Source organism: Sebastes umbrosus, chromosome 21, assembly GCF_015220745.1.
Source record: "Sebastes umbrosus isolate fSebUmb1 chromosome 21, fSebUmb1.pri, whole genome shotgun sequence".
NCBI classification, from domain to species: Eukaryota; Metazoa; Chordata; class Actinopteri; order Perciformes; family Sebastidae; genus Sebastes; species Sebastes umbrosus.
Window position 1 is genome coordinate 9,788,729 of NC_051289.1, and position 15,842 is coordinate 9,804,570.

A 15,842-nucleotide genomic window follows, 5' to 3' on the forward strand; every position below is an offset into this window, starting at 1 on the left:
CTTTTCATGAGTTCAGAAAAAGATTTTTAAGCTTTTTAAAGACTTTATTTAGCTTAAGAAGAAAGAGAATATTCACAACACATAAAGGAACACTTCAAAACTGTGATTTGAGAAGTAACTAAAGCTGCAGACAGATGTACTGGAGTAAAAAGTGCAATATTTACCTCTGAGATGTAACCAGTGGAGTAGAAGTAGAAAATAGCAAAAAATGGAAATACTAATGTAAAGTACAAATACCTCAAATTTGAACTGAAGTAGGCTACAGTACTTGAGTAAATGTACTTAGTTACATTCCACCACTGTGAACAAGGTAAGCTAGATAGCATCACACAGTGGTCTTTGTACTAATTATGAATTGCCCTGGTAAAGATAAATGATAAAAATATGAATAAAGAAAAAAAAAAATGAAAGTGGCCACTACTAAGACCCAAAATTGTGACCAAAACTGACTTTATTTGTTATGTTATTTAAACAGTGAGTTCCGGAAGTGTTGTTAAATAACGGCTTCCGTGCTCTAAATTGGTTATCATCACTTTAAGGCTACTTACCATAAAACATTGCACCTCCAGTTTCATTTATGAGTCTGTATTTAAACTGTTTTAACTTCCACACACTGAGAATGGTTACAAGTGCCAAGCCAATTGCTACGAGAGAAAACAATGTCGCACTGTCCTGTCTGAGTTTGGCAGTGCCCGACATCTTTCACACTAAAGCCGAGGTCAAACATGTCGGAAACGACTGTTTTACTTTTGATTGAACTCAGCAGCAGCAGCAACATCCGCATCAGCAGCGCTCCAGAGCCTGTGCTGCCTTCACTGCTGCATGGAAATCTCTGTTTTCTCTTCCACACGTGGTGAAATAGCCCTACAGGTTTTTGTCCTATTTAAAATGAATGAATGAATGAATGAATGAATAAATAAATAAATAAATAAATAGATAAATAGATAAATAGATAAATAAATAAATAAATAAATAGATAAATAGATGAATAGATAAATAGATAAATAAATAAATAAATAAAAAGGTTACAAATAAAATACATACATACATACATACATACAGTACATACATACACACATAAATAAATAAATAAATAAATAATAAAAAGGTTACAAATAAAATAAATACATACATTCAAACATACATACATACATACATACATACATAAATAAATACATAAATAAATACATAAATAAATAAATAGATAAATAGATAAATAAATAAATAAATAAATAAATAAATAAATAAATAAATAGATCGATCGATCGATCGATAGATAAATAAATAAATAGGTGTCGTCCCATTTATGGGAAACAACTGAATTGAATATGTAGTAAATATATTTTTGTAAGCAGGATTTTATTTTGTATAAATCGAGGTCAAGGAAAACTTTATTATCCCCTAGAGGCAATTTGATGTACAGTCAGCAGTACCACAGAGTCATCAAACAAAGTCAATAAACACAATAAATAGCCTATTAAAGGCAATAAATACAAAAGCTTACATCATACAACATTACAGGGCATTGTTTAGGAAACCAATGAACAAAAGAATTTCTGAGCCTATTGGTCCTACATTTAGGAAAACTGTATCTGCGGCCTCACGGGAGCAACCTGAACTCAATGGACAGGGAGTGAATGTAGAAATATAGATTGATATTGTGCTTTTAGCTGACGTGTGTCGCCTCACTGTTTTGAGCGATGCTCGTTCATGTCTATTTAGAGCGAGCAAGCGCGAGCCCGATGCCGACTTTCGTTGACTTAACGGCCACAGGTGTCGCTGTTAACAAGCATTTCTGATTCGTACAAACAGTCCCTTTAACATTAGCAGAAACATGTGTATACATTTAGTGTATAAAAGCATGAATATTACATGGCCCACACGTACACACTTGGGGACCACTGGCATACACACACACACACACTTTGAGACAGTCTTTTAATCTAAGCCTTGAAATATCTAGTCAATTTAAGGATTTAAATTAGTAGATCTTGGTCACGGTGTTCTTTCAGCTGTTGTGCTTTTAATTTTTGTGCTCCATGTCATGATCATATCTTCTTTCTGACATTTTGCCACTATTCTGTCCAGTAGCGTCGTATTATTTGAAAACCAAATTGACCTTATGAACCTGGACACATCATGGGGCTAGGTTCACAAGGTCAGTCTTATATTTTATTTATGTTTGTTATGGGCCAATAGGGGTAAAGTATTATTTTTCCCTCTAAAGTACATTTAAATTAAAAAAAAAATAATCTAGCCAATATGGGTCCAGCCTAGACCAGCCTGTGCATTAATTCAATATTTATTATTTAGATTTTCTTATGGGACTTGGATGTTATTGGGCCTATATCTTTACTATGCTTTATAATAATTCCGGTATTTCCCAGAGCACATAAATGCATCATGCATTGGATGTCATTCTCCATTGTTCCAGCAGATGGCAGTTAATGCCAACTAATGCTCGTAAAGGAGCCCATTGCTTGTGTGAGGCCGGATTGAATCTCCACTCTGTCCCTTAGCTCTAAGTGAATCAGTCGATGGCTTTAATTAGCAGTTACTTAATTGAATTTGTTCACTAGTAATGGCTTATTTTGTTCATCAGTTTACTTTTGATTGTTATACAAAAATAATACAAATGTAGTAAAAGAAAAATCAATCATACCTATAGATATAGCCAATACTGTATTTAAATCAGTGTTGACCCTATAGGCTGTAAAATTAAACATTTAACATTGAATTAAGCCCACTGTTCCTATTACACTCGATGGTGTATAGATAGATAGATAGATAGATAGATAGATAGATAGATAGATAGATAGATAGATACTTTATTGATCCCGAGGGAAATTTAAGTTTCCAGCATCACAGTTCCATAGTGCACAACATGTTAGTAAAAAGGCAGTAAAGAAAGTTAGAAGTGCAAAGTACAAAGTACAAAAAAATATACCAGATATAAAAATACAAGGAGATGAAGAAAACTGTTAAAACTGAATATAGTGCAGGGTAACAGCTGTGATACAGGACTATTAAAAAAGTGAATATAGTGCAGAAGAGACTGTTAAAAATGAGTATAGTGCAGGGTAACTCCAGTAGCTTAGTCTATGAAACATTATAAGATAAGATAAGATAAGATATTCCTTTATTAGTCCTGCAGTGGGGTAATTTGCAGTGTACAGCAGTAAAGGGGATAGTGCAAAAAAACAAGATGCATCAGCTAACACAGTAAGAAAAAGTGTAACAAAATATGAACCATTTAAATAGAAGGAAGTATACAAATAGGAGGAGTATATACAGTATTGATAATAAACAGTGTAATGGAAATGATGTCAATATTCCAAGATGAGTCCTAATGAATGTTGAAATAAAGATCTTAAACAGATGAAATGTCTTTGTTGTATTTTATTCCTGCAAGAAGAGACACTGAGTCACACAAAGTCTGCAGAAGAGTGCACTACAGGAGATATTTTTCCATTACAACAGCCTATTAACAAAGTTGCACAAGTGGAAAATGATATTGCACAGTGAGAATGAATGAATGAAGCAACAGTTGCATTGCATTGTGAGCATTTTAAAGTTTATTTTTTAGATTATATTATCTATCAAAGGTTGCTTTTTAGACTGATGGAAGCACTGAGATAAAAATAAATAGAAATTTGTGCAAACTTTTGCTCTGGTGGGCGTTTATTCCCAGACAGAGACAATATTAGAATAATCTCCTAGCAACCGCTGCCGCAAACAGACAGCGTGTGTCGTAAAGAGTAAAGAGGTCTGGTGTTGAAAAAGAGTGGAAACAGAACCCATTGTGGTGCTGAGAGAGAGGAGTGAGCTGCTGCTGCTGCCTGCAGAGAGAGAGAGAGAAGAAGAGAAAGAGGAGACCACAAAGGGGGACTCATGAGACATTATATGGACGTTAACGCACAACGTGGACGCTGCTGTCCTTTGTGAGGAGGACCGCGTCGTCCAGTCGGAGAAGATCCAGTATATGAAGAGTTAAAGACTCCGACATCCCAACTGTTTATTCCAGCAGCTAGCAGGCTAGCTGAGCTACATACCTTAGAGGAGCTAGACATGGGAAGCCCCGTGTGAGTTTGCTTGATAAGAGAAGAGCTACATTGTATCAGCTGTGATTGAAAGTGTCCGTCTGAGCTGCAACTTTATTATAAGAATGATACAAACTGAGCGCTAAACATTTACTACTACGGACCAGGAGAGGAGAGGAGAGGAGAAAAGTCACACACAGGTTTGTTTCACAGCTTTTTTTCTTCTTCTCTTTGCAGCTCTTTTTGTTCATGTTGAACTCAGCCTTTAAATAATGTGAATTTAAGGATACATATGTGCAACCTCGACTTGATTAAGTGATTAATTCAAAGCTTTGCACACCGGCAATATTTGCACTATTTGTTTATATCATGTTTATTTTTGTTTATTTATAGAATTTAATTTTTTTTATTCTAACGTTTTTATCTATTCTTTTTGTTATTATACTGTTTGTTTGCACAAACAAAACCAAATTCCTAGTGTATACCTCTTTAATAAACACGGTATATTCAGAACACTCAGTATATGCAGCCTACTAACGTGAGAGCATGCTTGACATTTAAAGAGTCACTGCTGCTTCCTCAGAAATGATGATAAGATAAGATACATAGAGTTTTTTATAGAAACAAAGTCTCTTATCAGATGCATCACATCCGCTGAACTGTGACAGGAAGTTCATTATTGCTACTATGTTGCAACTATCTCAAAATAATATCCGTTTAGTGTGTTACCTTCCCTACAATTGGTCCTCTTATCTTTTTTGTTATTTTTTTCTGTCATTATAGAGAACACTATGTCCACCACTGGTACCTGAATGCAACAAACTACCCTTAAACCTCTAAATATGTATTCCTTTTGGCCATTTGTATGCAAAACATATTATATTATAGCAACAACACTTGTTTGCAATAATCACTAAACTGACTTGACTATTAGATTTCTCGCTCTTTGCAAACTTCTGCACCTTAATTTCTTCAAAGACAAAATAGATTACCACAACAGTCCGACTGTTTGGTCCACACAGTCTATAATAAGTCCTGAAGAATTTCTCTTTACAGTCGTTTGGTATGTTACCTGCCCTACAATTAGTCCTCTTATCTTTTTAGGTAGTTTTTTCCTGTCATTATAGAGAACATTATGTGCACCACTGGTACCTGAATGCAACTTACAAAATCATATAATGCACCAAACTACAATCCCTTAAACCTCTAAATATGAATTCCTTTGGCCATTTGTATGCAGAACATATTATATTATAGCACTGGTGTCAAGATGCATGCATTCACATTTTTGATTTGTTCATTGATAATAGGGCTGCACGATATGAGGAAATAATGATGTTGAATATCGCGATAACGATATTACTTGCAAACAGATATCCAAGTGTATGCCTTTCTGCTGCTTCAGTATACTGCTAAAATACAAGAAATTGCTTGTTGACTTAAAAAAAAATGAAAGAAAATGATTTCCAACATTTCTTTTATTTAACAAATTGAACTGAACATAAACCAGTTATAAAAGAATGATGGGGATTTGCTTGAGTTAGTTGAAAGAGAGAATCAGTAGAAAACTGCACTTTAAAATGTTCCCGAGTGCAATATTGCAGCCTTTTGTGTTTATCGTGCGACGACGATGAAAAAAACGATATATTGTGCAGCACCAATTGAAAGCATTTCTTCAACAATGTATTTGCATTGCTTCCTATTTACTTAGCACTGTAGTTTTAAATATTCAAATTAATGCACCTCAACAGGTCTCCACTTTCCCAACTTGATTTGCCTTCCTCGTTGGTGTGAGCAAACAGCAGGTTCAGACATCACACAGACAGGCTCAGGCATTGAATATGAGAGCGTAATTTGCAATTATCACTAAATTGACTTGACCATTAGATTTCTGGCTCTTTGCAAACTTCTGCCCTTGATTTTCTTCAAAGAACAAATAGATTACCACAACAGTCCGACTGCTTGGTCCAGACAGTCTGTAATAAGTCCTGAAGAATTTCTCTTTACAGTCTAATGAGTAGAGCGGGCTGCTTAGAATTAATTTTTTCCATAACAGGAGACTAATTGTGGCGCTCTTCTGCAAGGGGGACTATGAAAATAGACTGATACACTTCAGACTTTCTGCTGGTGGTTGATTTGAATGTTTCACAGCGCTCAGCAGGGGAACGTCTTGTAATTGTAGCCTAAAAGCTCCCACCGGAGCAGCAGTGCATTTTTGTTTTTGACCTCCAAACTCACCCAAAATCACTCCGATAAAAGCAACTTCTGCAACAGATGGAGCCACATTAGGAGTGACCTTAAATGACATAATAAATGTGTGTCGTGTCAGGTAATCAATTTGATTTCCCTCCCCACACTCTAAACATATTTCCCATTTGTTTAAGCTTGTTTAGACAGCTTATTTGAATCAGTCCGAGTGTAGCTTCACTTAGATGACACATTTGTTTTTTGCACTGGCATTAACATGAGATTTAAATGTATGACAACTTTTTTCTATGCTGGCTCGTGTGAAAATGTGCAGCTGTGTTTAAATCATACAAAAACAAACATGATTATCATGTTGAAGAATCCAGAGCGTATCTCCCCCCCAGTTCGAGTGTGTCCTTCCAAACAGCTGCGTCAGTTTGGCGCAAAGCAGATATAGCATTGATGTTGTCATTAAAACCTCCGCCGTTTGGTTCGGGCCAGAGACGAATGGACTAATGTTCACGTGGGGGGATGCTGCTAATTGGTGCTTATATTGTGAGGACTCAATTTCCCATTAGGTGCGCGACTGTTACTGTCATTTGTATCTATCCATCACTGTCTACGTGTTTGCTGTACTGAGGCGATCCGGTGCTGGCTGAATGTTTTTTTGATCAAACATTATTGACTCCCTCGGTCGATAACCTTGGCAACAGTAGTTCCTCTTCTCTCAAGCTGGAGACATTGCAATGGAGGAGGGGGGGCTTTTTTCCGAGCTTTGAGTAGAGCTCGGTGGTAATACCGGCGTTCATGTGTGTGTTTGTGTGCGTCCATTCAGAGATCTGCTGCTCTGTATTCCAGTGATCACTTCTTTCCATTCATTTCCATCACAAGAGCAATAACTCAAAAGTTTCTCTCACCTTGCTGTCCATTAGCACATTGGTGATATCGTTCCTCTCTCTATTTTTCCAACTCCTCCACTGTATCCCGGCCCGCTTTTTTTTCAGCACTTCTTCTTTTGCATTTCCAGTGGAATTAATCAAGTGTGTTCATGTGTGGCTTGACTTCATTATATCATAATGAAGTTTAGCCTCAGGTGCAGCGAAGGAAATGGGTTAGCCTGAGAGTAGCCTTGCCCTCGAACACCATTATCTGCAGCCAGCTTTTACACAATGAGCTGTGGAGAAGATTATTCAAGACGGAAATTTTCTTTTCAACCCCTTCTTTTCTTATCTGCGTTGTTCCGTCAAAATCTAAGTTTTAGTAAAAGTTGAAATATTGGGATATTACGATGTCATCTCCCTCTGTCTCGACCTTTGTCATTCTGTTTTAAGCCAACACGGGGCCCATTGCTTCATCTGGTGCCTTTTCTGTATCAGTAATGAGCCATTTTGTGGCTCTTAACATCTGCCAAACTTGGAACATTTCGAATGCGAGACTCATCTCCCATGCATGAGGAGTCAGGCATCCTTTGATTTGCCCTCTTTTCTTCGCCTCTCTTTCGAAGCGCTCACCGCAGTACTTTGTAGACCGAGAGTACGCTGAGAAACTTTCTTACCCCAGTTTTGGCAAGGGCTGTGTGCGATGAGAGGTAATTTTGGTGCTTACTCCAAACAGGGTTTTCCCCTCGGTTGGTATCGTGCATCCCTCCTTTCTCGCAGAGGCACCGAGGGGGAGGAACGGAGGAGGGGGAGGTAATTTAAAACATACGTTTTTCTGTGGGCACGATGAGGTTTGTCCAAAAGAAAACACTGCTTTAAATTTCACTGCCTTTCTATTCCGGTGGGAAACATCTGTGTTAGAATACGAAGCATCTGGCTTTAATTTAGAGCTTTAGGTGAACTTTACCCTTGTCAAAAACTTGTACAGGCAACCTTGAGCTCTGCACAGTCTGCCGTCTTCTCTGTCCATCCTGTTAAATAACCGTAAGGTGGCATACAGCAGTGGACAGTGAGGGAGTTAAACAAATGGTTTTGCAGGTGTAAAATTCACAAGAAGCCATCTAGTGAGGTAATTACCTAGGAGTGGGAAGAAAAATCGATTCACCTACACATTGAGATTTTTATTTTTTTTGTTACGATTTTGAAATCGATTTTTAGTGCCAGAATCGATATATTTGCTTAATTTGAGTCTATGCGGAGGTTGAAGGAAGTTAACGCTTTTATTGTTGCAGTCTGAGTAACGTGGCGTCATATCTATTCCGTGTCCGTCAGCCAAAACAATCCACAATCGGCCGCAACAAGTAAGTGCAAAACTGCACCCTCCCATTTGAGATCCAGCGTGGTAAACACTACACATACAGTAAAGTATGGAAACACTTTGAGTTTCACACATTTCCTGGAAAAGCAGAGCTAGACATCATGGCTAAAGCTGCATGCTAACTCTGTCATGAACAGGAAACGTTCTCCGTATTGCGGTAACGTGCAGTCAAGCCAGCTGTCACACTCTCATTTCTGTGGTAAAATCGGCCGACGCTACAACCGTAGAGCACCCATATACTGACCTTTATGTTAAATGCATTCAAACGGCCCCAATGGAGCTGACCATGGATGTATAAAGAGAACGGAGCTAACGGGGAGAGCTAGCAATGGACTTGGAGAAGTTAGCGGAAGTATACACGTGTGACTACGTCAGGTTTTCAAAATAAGGTGTTAACAAAAGGAACTGTACATGCAAAATATATATTTATAGAAATAAGATTGATTGGATTATATTCACCAGAAGTATAGAACATTACATGTCCCTTATACATTAAAAACAAAATAGCACTAATTTGTGAGGGATATGTCTTTATTCTTTGATGTTTGAAAAAAAAAAATATCCCCATCTTAAATGACCATCCGTCCGTCCAATAAAGATTTATGTTTATTCACTCTCATTACTCTGTGTAGCAGCAGCAGGCTATAAAAACTCCAATCTAGTAGCATTTCAATTCTTACACTCTCCTGCTTCATGCTGAACAAAAGTACAGGATCAAGGATAAGCCATCGGTGGCAGATTCGTGCATTTCATTGTCAACATGTTAAGCATTTTAACACCTCGGCTGTCTCTCTTTAAACGAAACGCGGCGTGTGGCTTATACCCTTTTCACTTCAACAATTAGCACGATCATTGACATAATCCAGGTAACGCTGCAAAGGTAATTGAGGCCTAACAGTTTCTCTGGAGAGGAGAAAAGAAGCCACGTCTCCTCCCCGTGTTAGCTCGTGCATCTCATTACTCCGCCAGGTCTTGTTCGGGGCTTGCTCCAGACCGCCCTGGCTCTCTTCTCTAAAAAGGATGAAGGGATGATCATCTTCTCGGCCTGACTGAGGTTATGTTTTGTCCTCCTTTGAGCCCTTTCGCTGATCCTAGTTAAATCTCTGCTCCCACGATCTCGCAGCCACGTCTGTGCTGCCACTGCCTGCGTTAGATGCTAAATGGCACTTGAATCGAGATCTTATAGCGACGGGATATTCGGTTTTCCCCTCAAGCAATCAGCTCCCTCTCGCTCCCCGTAGTAGAAGACACACGGCACACATCCTTCTGGCTGCTATTGAAGTTGTTGTTTTTGAGTTCTTCACACAGACTTTTTTTATTTTGCATCTCCAAATCCATCCTCCCTTCCCAATTTAATATCTAGTAGAATTTGAATGAATTTTTCACACTAATAAATTATTGTGTTGGCGTTCTTTTTCAGCTCATTGTGAATGCGGCGGAGAGGTTACTTGGTTATTGTTCATTTATCAGGCTGGAAGCGTTTTGATGAAGTCAGCTAGATGTGGACCTTCAGCTGCTTTATTCAGCTTGCCCAAGGAAATGCTGTTTCAGACGAAATGCAGGAAGAATTATCTTTTTGTACATTTTTTTTTTTTGCTTCTGAGATCTGAGTAATGTGGGCATGAAGTAGGATATTCAAAAGGTGTCCTCTGATTAATTCTTGGGCATAAAATAACATTGTGCTGTTCATTATAATGATCAAATAAATAATTAATGGAAATTGTGACGCATTACCATTAAGATTTACAGTAGCTATTTAGTTTTACACAGAGTTCAAAGCATGATTTAAGATTGCTTCTATCTAAAAGGTGTAAAGTCTCATTATCTCGCTCTTATTTATGGTACAGAGAAGAAAAGCATGTGCTCACCGTTGACTCACGTTGCTCAAGTTTAAGATTTATGGTGAGAATGGCAAAAAAATGCATGAATCATATTTTTTCTTTTCCTTAAAAAAAAATCTATGTGGTGCAGCCGTCTGTAGATCCCCCTATTGGTCTATTTTTACATTACTGATGTTGGCCTGATCTGCTCAAAGTATATCCAGACAGAGGTGTGAGCTAAGAACTAGTGTATTCAGCTTCTTATCTGACACTCCACAGCCGCACATCTCCCCACAACCGCTGCTGCTCTCTTGGCCGCCTCGAGCCCCCGTGTCTCTCCACATCTCAGCCGCTTCGATCTGAAAGCAAAACACGAGGAACCCATCGACACGCACACTAATCACGCCAGCGTGCCCGCTCGTTAGCCGTGCCCTCTCAAGTCAGCTGTCCTAATAGGCATGTCCTAATGAGCTCTAATTGAGGATTGCTAATTTGCATGGCCCGAGTCATTGTCTTCCTTAAAGCGACTTAGAAGACTTACAAGACTCATTGCCAAAAAGCTGATTGGGGGGTCTAACTTGGTTTCACCATGGGCAGACTACGGGGGGCTTGTGAACCCAGATTGTTGTCTCTTTCTTCCACTCTTAGTTCCCACCATCCCCTTCTCCACTGACATCGATATGCCTAATAGAGGTATTCACAGATTCTCCCTCTCGCCCCCTCAACTACAGACGTTATTTTAGTGACACCAGCCATTTTCAAAGAAACGACTTCAAAGCGTGATTAAAACGAAGCAGGGCAACTCTGATCAAAGGTTAAACTACGCACAGCGTGACTCCCTTCACAATGCAAAGTGAGATTTCTCCATTTGAAGCGGGACGAAGAAAAGAAAATTGAGATTTCTGAGCTTGGTGTAACTGTTGAGGTATGCAGACGGCGTGTTATTTTGCTGCGCATCGGAAAAAAGAAAAGTGATGGATACTTCTGTAGCGGCAGAGGAAAGGCCCTCTGAGGAATCATCCTCGCAGTGCAGCACATTTTATTTATACGAGGAGAGGATGTTGTACATTTCCTCTTAATTTGATCACTGACACTTTATTTTCCCCTCTCCCGTACTCTTATTTGTCTTTCTTATATTGGGGGAGTATACAAGAAATGATTTCCCAAAGAGAAAGAGGCACAAACAGGCACAGACGGGTTTATTGCATTGGCTGTGGGCCATCTCATTTCTGCTCAAAAAGTAATGAAATCTCTCAAATGACCCAAACAATTAGAATTTGTCAAACAATTTCATATGCCAGAGAAAGTGTTTCTGCATGTTAGGACTGAAGTGTTCAAGTTGCAGACCCAGAAGAAGAAAAATTAGATAAACCTTTTTTGTTATGCATGTTTTCCATGTTGTGAAATGCATCTTTTTGATTTTCCCTGATGTAATGAGTTCCCCTCTCCCTTTCTGTGCTTGATTTCAGGCCCGCTGGCTCGAGGTTGCATACAAACACCAAGAAGGGAGAACATGACTCACTGGCCTCTGCCAGAGACTGGCATGGGGCAGCTGTGCCAACCTCGCCCCTGCCTGCCGCTTTAGAAACTACCCGGGTACATCATGACGGGGAGGCATTGAGGTTAGCTCCCTGACGATCGTCTCAACACCTCTCCTCCTCCTCCCTACCCCTGCCCCGTCCCCATCATGCTGCGCTTCCTGCCTCTCAAACTTGGTCGCCTGTACCGCTGTCTGAAGCTCTTACTGGTCGTGGGGCTCTTTGTCATCTTGCTGATGAACACCCACAACCTGTTCGCCTCCTTCCAGAAGAATGAGCTCACCGACAGACGCTTCATCAACCTCAACAAGTGTCCCGCCTGCTTTGGCACCAGCTGGTGCCGCAAGTTCATGAACGGCCAGGTTTCCTTCGAAACCTGGGGTCGCCTGCGTTTCCTGGACGTTTTCAATGTCAAGAATGTTTACTTCGCTCAGTACGGCGAGCCCAGGGAGGGCACGCGCCGCGTGGTGCTGAAACGGCTCGGCTCCAACCAGGAGCTTGCCGAGATAGATCAGAAAATCTGCAAGAGGGCCACGGGCAGGCCGCGCTGTGACCTCATCCAGGCCATGTACAAGACTGAGTTCGCCCGGATCAACGGCGATGTTCGTCTGCTCACTCCAGAGGTGGTGGAGGGCTGGTCAGACCTGGTGCACTGCCCCTCTCAGAGGCTGCTGGACCGCGTGGTCCGCAGGTACGCTGAGACCAAAGACTCAGGCAGCTTCCTGCTAAAGAACCTCAAAGACACGGAGAGAATGCAGCTGCTCATGACCTTGGCGTTCAACCCGGAGCCGCTCGTACTACAGGTTAGTATTTTTCAGTATTTTCAGGACAGGAGCTGTTTTAAAGCAACGTGTGTGTGCGATAACATTTTGAGGCTTTTAAGGTTTTCTTTTTATTGAGTGATGTTTGACCATTACTGTCTCTGAAGAAAATATTGCATCTCGATAAAGAGGTGCCTGTCAGCTGATCTGTGGCCCCAGGTGTTTTCAGAGTTGCTGATAAGGCGCGGTTCCTGGATTACCTTTTTGCTACAAAGAGGATAAGAGCATCAGTAAGTGAGCCAGGGTGTTGGCCCACAAAGCCCCCAGTAAATTACAGGGTGGGAATCCTCCTTTTCCTTCCTCTTCCACAGATCTGAGACAAGCCATTACACCCTCACCCTAAACTCCAGGCTACAGCGAGACCACGCGTCCGCTATCTGGAGCACGAATACTCCTCTGCTTAGAATAGAGAGGGGTTTAAGAGCCGTGGCCTCCCAAAAGATGAGAGATTTTTGCTGGCGGCAATACTGCATATTTAACACTATATGTAGGGCAGTTTTGAATAATTCAAGAATGCATCTGTAAATGGTCCAAGTTGTTTTTAATTTTAATATACGTCTGCGTCCACTGGTTTCTCTTCATCTGTGGGAGACGGCACGTGGAGGGATCTTTTGCGGGGCTGCTAAGTGGTATTAGGGCAAATATTCTTGATCCCTTCACTAATCCTCCAAAATAAAAGCTTGTTTTTAAGTTTTTGACCAAGGACCAAGATTTTGTTGAAATTCACAACTTGAAGGACAAAAAAACAACACATTGTTAAATATTTAGTTTTGATGAGACTGCTGTGTTTCCATTCACATCGTTTTATGCACATTTTGCAGAAGTGTTGCAATAGAAAATCTGTATAGAAACAGCAGACTTCCTCAATTGCGAAAATAGTTGATGTGCTAAATGTGTTATGGAAAAACGATTTTGTTGAATAAATTCTGACATAGCTCACTTGACTGATCAGCTGTTTCCGCTGTCGGCGTGTTCCTGGATATTCCCATAATACGCAACTGCTTGTCTTCGTCTCCGGATAGCACGAAGCATGGCCAATACTAGCTGACATGAAAGAACTATTAAAACTTGCCCAATTGAAACAAATTCCTGAAGACCTCTTCATTTTTCTCTCATAGATGGTTAGATGGCCAAGGTGACTAGTTTTGTTTCTGGTTCGCTACCTCCTCTTCTTCTACTCTGTTTACTGGCAGATTACAGCATTGCAAAGCCTATAGCGCCAACTTTTGACAAAACTACGCTGTAGCCAAGTCCTAGTTGATGGAAACACGCCTAATTCGTATTTCTTTTTCTGCGTCTTTTCAAACGCTTAATATTTGTCAATTGAATGGAAACACAGATTTGATACAGTTGGTCTAATAACATTGTTCCGCAACATTAGAAATCTTTAATTCGACAGAGTAAATGTGCTGCCAACATAAAAAATGGTGCCTGTTAAATGTAATTGTTTTGCTTTGACCCCCCTGTTAGGAGTTAAATTACGACCCATCTCCATTCTGTCATCCTGCATGTCAGAGCAGCCGTACTGTATATATCACATATGTCCTCCACATCCTTTTCTCTTCTCACTGATTTACTAGCAGCCAGTCAATTTCAATTTCAATCTAGCATTGGTCATGTCACAACAACAATAGGCATGGCCTGTGTAGACATTCAATAACTTATGTTGACCTCCAACCCCCCCCCCCCTCTACACGTCGGGATGGACACCTCCGGGCATTTCAGAGGACAAAAGGGCGAGATCAGCCTTTTAGTCCGGTTGATCTATAAAATCTGATTAGCCTTGTGTGGTCGCTTTCCCTCCCCCATCCTTCCTTTCTCCTCTCCTCTTTCTCATTTTGCCCTTTCTTCTATCTGTGTCATTCTCCTATATTTTCCTGTCCGTTCTGTGTACGCTCCACAAACTCCAAAGCCAGATAATTCCATCAGTGTTTTTAATGCCATTATGCCCCAGTTCAGAGGCTCGATGAATCACCTCCCCCACCCCCATTCCCCATCCTTATCTACAGACAAACGCATAATGCTCGCGCATTGTCCACGGCTCCCTTCACTCCCTACGCCCGGCGTAGCCTTTGCATGTTTACAGGGACTCATGAATTGTTGATCTCATGCTGAACTTGTGACCTGCGGGTATAAGAAACAACTGTTATAGGGTATGCGCCAGATTGTGGGCATGGATGGGTGACGTACAAAGAAAAGGTGCCAGACATCTCAGAGAGCGCCTCGACTGTTCGTCGGCATCACTGAACTAGAAAGACGAGGAGAAAATTTGCCGAGAGACTGAGAGGCTCTGTACACAAGGTTGGGCAGCAGCAGACCATAAAGAATTAATGACGTCTATAGATATTGAGTGGTAGAGCTGCTGTACTTCAACACCTCGTCTCCTTTTTAGGTGAGCACTACTGCGTGGGGACTGGTTTAAGAGGATTGTGAGTTTTATGATCAGTTATTTAATGAAACCTGATCCTTATTTGGACTGTTTATCACACCGCCTTCTTGTCAGGCTCGGAGCAATGCTTCATTTTGCTTGATTGTAGTCAAACCCCTCTTCAGAGAAGCCAGTATGACTCGGTGTATAATTTAAGTTTGCTATTTTTAGTGTAAATGATTTCTTACTGTCATTGGTCGCCAGTGCTGTGGTTTTGGGTTTCTATCTCTTTCCTCTGGGCTGAATAATGTCAATAACATCGCTGCTGTCTGCTCAGCGAGCTGCACTCTCTAGAATAGAACGGCTTCTGTTTCCAGTCTTTTGAAGCCACAGGCAGTAAATCGGCCCTGTTTCACTATGAGAAACCAGACCTTCTTTGTCAGCGGGGAACAATCTGCTGTTTTGTTTCGGGTCTGTCCAACAACGCGTTTTTTTCAGTGCGCTCTGCTGTACACAAGCGTGCACTCACACACACACACACACCACCCCCACCGCCGCGTCACGTGGAAGACAATTTGGCTTTGGGGAATAAATAATTTTGGAAGACAAAATGACGACAGCCAAACAAGAAAATCCTTCTGCAATGAGAGGCACCTTATGCAACTTCATCTGTTTTCTCTCTTATTTCCTCTTCAGGCTGCTTTTCTTACGCTCTCACAGAGACCCGGGAAGGTTTTTCTGTTACCATGATAATAAATCTACTTCTGTCCAGGGGTTGTCTCTTTGCCAACCAGAGAAATTACATGATGCTG

The 15,842-nt window shown here is 40.6% G+C and overlaps 2 protein-coding genes across 5 annotated transcripts in view; one reads left to right on the forward strand and one right to left on the reverse strand.

Annotated features, from left to right (window-relative positions):
* Positions 1–826, reverse strand: part of LOC119480694 (sodium/hydrogen exchanger 9-like) — a 76,548-nt gene extending 75,722 nt beyond the window's left edge. For 2 of the 4 annotated variants that reach the window (XM_037757208.1, XM_037757205.1), the window contains exon 1: positions 549–824. In XM_037757208.1, coding sequence (XP_037613136.1) covers positions 549–699 — 151 coding nt within the window. In that variant the 5' untranslated portion in view covers positions 700–824. Of the gene's footprint in view, positions 1–548 lie in introns of all 4 variants that reach the window. The other 2 variants (XR_005204987.1, XM_037757207.1) reach the window with 2 other exon arrangements.
* Positions 827–3,749: 2,923 nt separating this feature from the next.
* The window catches only part of dipk2ab (divergent protein kinase domain 2Ab), a 29,313-nt gene continuing 17,220 nt past the window's right edge, over positions 3,750–15,842 (forward strand). The window contains exons 1-2 of the mRNA XM_037757077.1: positions 3,750–4,240; positions 11,773–12,644. Of these exons, the coding sequence (XP_037613005.1) occupies positions 11,991–12,644 (654 nt within the window). The 5' untranslated portion in view covers positions 3,750–4,240; positions 11,773–11,990. The remainder of the gene's footprint in view (positions 4,241–11,772; positions 12,645–15,842) is intronic.